Below are 7,426 nucleotides of genomic sequence, written 5' to 3' on the forward strand. Positions count from 1 at the left end.
TGCTACTTTGAAGCACAAGTGTGGTAAAAGGATAGTAGCATTGTCCCTTCTCTCTTTTTCTCTCATTTTTTTATTTGGGCCTTTTCTCTCTTTTTGGCCTCTTTTCTTTTTTATTTTTCGTCCGGAGTCTCATCCCTACTTGTGGGGGAATCATAGTCTCCATCACCCTTTCCTCACTTGGGACAATACTCTAATAATGATGATCATCACACTTTTATTTTCTTACAACTCAACAATTACAACTCGATACTTAGAACAAAATATGACTCTATATGAATGCCTCCGGCGGTCTACCGGGATATGCAATGACTCATGAGTGACATGTACGAAATAATTATGAACGGTGGCTTTTCCACAAATACGATGTCAACTACATGATCATGCTAAGCAATATGACAATGATGGAGTGTGTCATAACAAACGGAACGGTGGAAAGTTGCATGGCAATATATCTCGGAATGGCTATGGAAATGCCATAATAGGTAGGTATGGTGGATGTTTTGAGGAAGGTATATGATGGGTTTATGATACCGGCGAAAGGTGCGCGGTATTAGAGAGGCTAGCAATGGTGGAAGGAAGAAAAGTGCGTATAATCCATGGACTCAACATTAGTCATAAAGAACTCATATACTTATTGCAAAAATCTACAAGCTATCAAAGCAAAGTATTGCACGCATACTCCTAGGGGGATAGATTGGTAGGAAAAGACCATCGCTCGTCCCCGACCGCCACTCATAAGGAAGACAATCAATAAATAAATCATGCTCCGACTTCATCACATAACGGTTCACCATACGTGCATGCTACGGGAATCACAAATTTTAACACAAGTATTTCTCAAATTCACAACTACTCAACTAGCACAACTTTAATATCACCATCTTCATATCTCAAAACAATTATCAAGCATCAAACTTCTCATAGTATTCAACACACTCATAAGAGAATTTTATTATTAATCTTGTATACCTAGCATATAAGGATTTTTAAGCAAATTACCATGCTATTTAAGACTCTCAAAATAATCTAAGTGAAGCATGAGAGATCAATAGTTTCTATAAAACAAATCCACCACCGTGCTCTAAAAGATATAAGTGAAGTACTAGAGAAAAACTATATAACTCAAATGATATAAGCGAAGCGCATAGAGTATTCTAACAAATTCCAAATCATGTATAGCTCTCTCAAAAGATGTGTACAGCAAGGATGGTTGTGGTAAACTAGCAAATAAAGACTCAAATAATACAAGACGCTCCAAGAAAAACACATATTATGTGGTGAATAAAAATATAGCTCCAAGTAAAGTTACCGATAGAAGTAGGCGAAAGAGGGGATGCATTCCTGGGCATCCCCAAGATTTGGCTTTTAGGTGTCCTTAGATTATCTTGGGGGTGCCATGGGCATCCCCAAGCTTAGGCTCTTGCAACTCCTTGTTCCATAATCCATCAAATCTTTACCCAAAACTTGAAAACTTCACAACACAAAACTTAAAGTAGAAAATCTCGTGAGGTCCGTTAGCGAAAGAAAACAAAAGACCACTTCAAGGTACTGTAATGAACTCATTCTTTATTTATATTGGTGTTAAACCTACTGTATTCCAACTTCTCTATGGTTTATAAACTATTTTACTAGCCATAGATTCATCAAAATAAGCAAACAACACACAAAAAACAGAATCTGTCAAAAACAGAACAGTCTGTAGTAATCTATAGCTAGCTCAAGATCTGGAACCCCAAAAATTCTAAAATAAATTTCTGGACGTGAGGAATTTATCTATTAATAATCTTCAAAAATAATTAACTAAATAGTACTTTCCAAATAAAAATGGCAGCAGTTCTCGTGAGCGTTAAAGTTTCTGTTTTTTACAGCAAGATATCAAGACTTTCCCCAAATCTTTTCAACGGTTCTACTTGGCACAAACACTAATTAAACACAAAAAACACAACCAAAACATAGGCTAGGTAAATTATTTATTACTAAATAGGAGCAAAAAGCAAGGAATAAAAATAAAATTGGGTTGCCTCCCAACAAGCGCTATCGTTTAACGCCCCTAGCTAGGCATAAAAAGCAAGGATAGATCTAGGTATTACCATCTTTGGTTGGTAATTCTTCAATGAGGCATCTACCATCCTTAGGAATTTATTTCTTTTTAGTTATTATCAAACTTTTAGGCACAAGATCAAAAAATTCATTTGTAACAAATGGGTCCTTAATGATAGCAACAAGATTGGGATGAATACTTATAGATTTGAGATCTGCAGTTTCCTTACTAGAGAATTCACCCTTATTTTTAGGAACATACATAAGCTTGGCAATTTTAGTCGGAGGACTTGGAGTATTCTTTACGGAAGAAAAAGTGGTTCCCAAGTTGGTAATGATACCCTCAAGTTTATCGATTCTAGTGGAATCATGATTTATTTTCTCATTAACTATGGGTTCCTTCTCTTTAATATTTTTCAAAGTGACTCCTACTTTAGATCCATATTGAGAGATTCGGTTGTGGATCTTTTTATCCAAACACTACTAGGAAAAAGGCTAGCAGCAGCGCGGGTTTTAGGTGTATCAGCAGCGCGGGGACCGGCGCTACTAATAAGGCGCTATAGCTAATAGTTAGTAGTAGCGTGGGAGAAACCCACGCTACTACTAACTTTGTTAGTAGTAGCGTGTGCCACCCACGCTACTGCTATTACAGACTCGCGCTACTACTAATGAAGTAGTAGAAGCGTGCCTACAATACCAGCGCTACTAGTATCCTAAATACTAGTAGGGCACTTTTTTCCCAACGCTACTAGTAGCAAATTAGGAATTAAAAAAATAAAAATAGATGCAGTATTCATGAATGGAGATCAGAGACACGTCCAGTGCAAAATAAATTTCAGAGAACCATCTTAACACTTGTAGTGTTCATGGATGCAACATTCAACATCTCAATTCGAAGAGATCACGAAGACACACACAACCATCATCAAAAGGTTGGTACCTTCCCTAGCATTTGACCACCAACCTAACCAGACCACTTCTCTAGATGTATGTACAAAGCATCGAGGTCCTCCACCTTGAGGAACTCAGGATGGTGGCGTCGTCCTCCACCTCGGTGACCTCCGGACGGTGGCGTCGAGGTCCTCCACCCCGGGGACCTCCTGCGTCGCAATCACCTGGACGATAATCTCTATGACACGGTCGCGGGGCTTCACGGTGAAGTCTGCCTCCGGGTAGTTGAAGAGCACGACTCCCATCGGGCCGCAGTAGTCCTCGTCGATCACCCTGCACCCAGTTGAGAAAGTGAAAACTTGTTAGTTCGCGCCCTTGTGCAGATCTAGTAGGGTATTTTCTTCAATTATCTGTCTCTTTTAGTCTATTATGAATCTTCAAAATGAAAAAACACCTACTAAATGCATACCCTAGCTGTACGTGTTCATGCTATCTTCTTGTTTTGGTGCATTCAAGAAATACTAGTGTATTTGAGCTATATATGCTTGAAATATTTGACAGTTAACATCTGTTCAAAATTTATCATTTCATGGATAGGGAAATCGCCAACAAAGGACATCAGAAAATTGATTCCCACTGCTCTTCAAAACAGCGCCGGGGTCAACGTTGACTCTCCACAGAGCACCATTTTAAATCGGGCAGAAAAATGAACACAAGGAGTGATCTAAACGCTCTTATATTAGTTTACAGAGGGAGTAGTATATAAGGATGCCCATCATCTTGTGGAAAAATGTACTAGCTACCAATAATGAACTATTCATGTTGAACAATTTAAATTCGAACAATTGTGAATAATGATTCAGCTTACACATCCTATAAAAAAATGGTCAACTCCATGATGTATCCATCAACTACCTAAATTTTAACATGGAAACCTTCCATAATATATAGACGGGAAAGAGATAGCAAAATGGATCATGCTTGAGATAGAGATTCTTACTGCAAATCTTAACAGAAGACATGACCTGCCAACACCTGAGTCTCCCATAAGCAATAGCTTGAAGAGGTAATCACTGCATGGTCAAATAAGAGAATGTTAGTCTCGAGCAAACACAGTGCACAGAGAATAAAACAAGTAGTGGTGACATTTTCAAGATGATAAAAAAGGGCAGCGTGCTGCACATAGCTCCTGCTTGCGCAGGGTTCGCGGAAGGGTCCGGCCACTTCCAAAGATGATAATAAGATACAATAACTATGTCCAGGCTTGGAAGATTGAAAATAAATTAAAAGAGAAATGTTTTCAAGATAATAACACACAACAATTAGATGGAATAATATTGTCAGGCTTAGACAAGTAAGTAGCGACAGATGAAGGGACATTTTGCTGTTTAATACTCAGCCAAAATTCCAGTTTTGCTAAGCTAATAGATCCCTATGTACTAGTGTGTGATTACTGTGATAGAATGTAAAAATAGTTCCCCTTGCAGCATTAAGACTAGTACTATAACAACAACCAGCGCCCATTGATTCCTGCGATGAGAACCGTCTTTGAACAAAAGATCGCGCATTTGTCTGATACGAGCAAGTACTACAGTACTAAAGATCACGCATCTCAGAAGTTTATAATGATATTACGCTTATGGTGCCTAAATTATTCTCCATATGCCGTAGCAGCAGCAAACATGATTAAGTCAGTGCTGTAAAACAATTACACATGGTGCTAAGTAAGATACCCCAGCTCCAAACATCTAAAATAGTCATTTCTTCTGTTTGGCACCTAGCAACATATCTAATGGCTACATTTAGTTTGTCTTCCGCAGGTTTCCACACGCATCCATATTTTTTCAAGCCAAGTATGCATGTATGTTGGTTAATTAATTGTGTTGTTGCAGTAAACAAGTACCCTCTACAAAATTCGTATTGAAACTTTTTTTAAAACAGCCTCTATAAGGCCGTAAACTGGCATACGAAAACAATGCGCTCAGGATACTAACTTTCGGGACAACAAACTAAAACGATGGCTGCTCTCAAACCATACATCCAAACGACGCAAATAAATACTCTACGGAAAGCTTGGAACTTGCTTTACAAATTTCATATAGAGGCAACTCAAAATTCTAAGAATAACTAACTCGTTTTTCACCTAGAAGCTGGCTGTCCAGATTTGACAGTGCAGTTTTTAACTGAACCAGATTCTTATCTGACAGAAGTAGCACCCAACAAAATGCAGATAGACATGAAACTAAATTATGCAACTGAACTTTTAGCAGGAAGCAAGCACTCACCAAAATTCAGACAGGCATGTAACTAACTTCTGTAATAACTGAATTTAGCAGCAGGCGAGCACCCAACAAAATTCAGATAGGCATGTAACTAAATTCTGCAACTGAATTTCTAGCAACAAGGAAGCACCCAGCAAAATTCAGATAGGCATTATACTAGATTCTGCAATGCAATGTTTATCTTACTCAGAAGCAGAGCAGGTATCCACCAAAATTCAGTCTGACAGCTACATGTAACCCAAATTCAGACATACTACATGTAACCCAAATTCTTCTACAACTGAACTTGTAACCACCAAATTCAGACAAGCAAGCAACCAAATCAATTGGATCATCAGTGAGTCACCTGCAGCACGACGGAGTTGATGACATCGGCGTATCTGACGGCGAGGTTGAGCGACATACAGCGGGCGGGGGCCATGGCGTAGCACCTGGTGCGGCCCCTCTCGACCTTGCCGAGCTTGTCGAGGTTGAGCACGATGACCATGGTGAGCATGGCGGCGACACCGGCGCCGAGGGAGTGGCCCGTGAAGGTGAGCGTGTAGGCGGGGTACCGGTCGAGGAGGTCCCGGAGCAGGTCGCACTCCCTGTCGAGCACCCAGTCGGCGGCACGGAGGAGGCCGTTGTGGACGTAGCCGCCGTCGAAGCGGCGCTTGCCGAGGCGGTTGTCGAGGAGCAGCGCGTAGTCGGACTCGCGGCCGAGGTTGAGGCCGCGCAGCGCGAGCACGAAGTCGGCGTGCGCGTGGTCGAGGTAGACGAGGTAGGGTGTGACCCGGCCCCCCGTGTCCGCGTAGGTGCAGCGGCGCACGACGTTTGAGGGGTCGAGGAGGAGGGGCACCGCGGCGAGGAGGTCGGGCGGGGCGTAGTTGGCCATGACAAGGCGGCACATCCTGGGCACGGGCGCGAAGTCGGCGGCGGTGGCGTGGCCCCAGGTGGCGCTGTCGTGGTGGCCGGAGTGGACGCACCGCTTCCACGCCCTGCGGTGGGGCGAGCCGTAGGCGGCGGCGGCGCTGGGGGGGCCCTGCACGGGCGGCTCCCTCTCCATGGCGGGTTGGGACTTGGGACAGGAGGAGAGGAGGTGGGAGCGAAGACGGGATTGGGGATCTGGATCGGGCGTTGAGTGTTTTTTTGAGACATGGCGTGGGATGGTTGGTGGGGTGGGAGCAGATGCAGGTGGTAGCGTGGGGTTTATAACCCACGCTACTACTATCGACTTAGTAGTAGCGTGGGTTTATAACCCGCGCTACTAGTACAGTTGGTCCCGGGAGGCACGGTGGAAATCACTTAGTAGTAGCTAGGGGTAAAAACCCGCGCTACTACTATCGGGTTATTAGTAGCGCGGTTTCCTCAAGCTCGCTACTGCTAATTAGCAGTAGCGTTTGTTTTTAAACCACGCTGCTGCTAAGATTTTGTGTATAAGGTTTTTCCTAGTAGTGAAATTTTCAATTGACTCTATGGTAGCAACCTTATTTTCAATAATTACGAGCCTTTGCATTACATGTTCCAAAGTTAATACAGTTCCATTAACCAAAAGAGGTGGTGAGCCAAATAAATCTATCATAGCCTTATAAGAATCAAAAGTGTGGCTACCCAAGAAATTCCCTCCGGTAATGGTATCAAGGACATATCTGTACCAAGGAGCAACGCCTACATAAAAATTGCAAAGAAGAACGGAAGTGGATTGCTTCCTGGTAGATCTATTTTGAGCATTGCAAATTCTATACCAAGCAACTTTTAGATTTTCTCCCTCCCTTTGCTTAAAATTTAGAACTTCATTCTCGGGAGACAACGGAGAAGATAGAGGACTCGCCATAACGACAAGCAAATGGAAAAGAGGCAAACGGAAAAGAAAGGGAGGATAGAGAGAGAGGGCGAATAAAACGGCAAGGGTGAAGTGGGGGAGAGGAAAACGAGAGGCAAATGGTAAATAATGTAATGCGGGAGATAAGGGTTGTGATGGGTACTTGGTATGTTGACTTTTGCGTAGACTCCCCAGTAACGGTGCCAGAAATGGCTCGTTGTCGGGAGTCAGATATTGACTTGCGCGAACCTCCCCGGCAACGGCGCCAGAAATTCTTCTTGCTACCTCTTGAGCACTGCGTTGGATTTCCCCGAAGAGGAAAGGATGATGCAGCAAAGTAGCGTAAGTATTTCCCTCGGTTTTTGAGAACCAAGGTATCAATCCAGTAGGAGGTTGCGCGCGTGTCCCTAGT

At 42.7% G+C, this 7,426-nt stretch overlaps 1 protein-coding gene across 1 annotated transcript; it reads right to left on the reverse strand.

Moving 5' to 3' along the window:
* Positions 1-3,065: 3,065 nt before the first annotated feature.
* LOC125519172 (feruloyl esterase A-like) lies at positions 3,066-6,258 on the reverse strand. The gene is made up of 3 exons (XM_048684050.1): positions 5,560-6,258; positions 5,075-5,085; positions 3,066-3,264 (listed from the first exon to the last, which is right to left on the reverse strand). The coding sequence occupies exons 1-3, from the start codon at positions 6,256-6,258 to the stop codon at positions 3,066-3,068; spliced, it is 909 nt and encodes a 302-aa protein (XP_048540007.1).
* Between the last annotated feature and the right edge of the window lie 1,168 nt (positions 6,259-7,426).

Source organism: Triticum urartu, chromosome 7 (assembly GCF_003073215.2).
Source record: "Triticum urartu cultivar G1812 chromosome 7, Tu2.1, whole genome shotgun sequence".
Taxonomy (NCBI): Eukaryota; Viridiplantae; Streptophyta; class Magnoliopsida; order Poales; family Poaceae; genus Triticum; species Triticum urartu.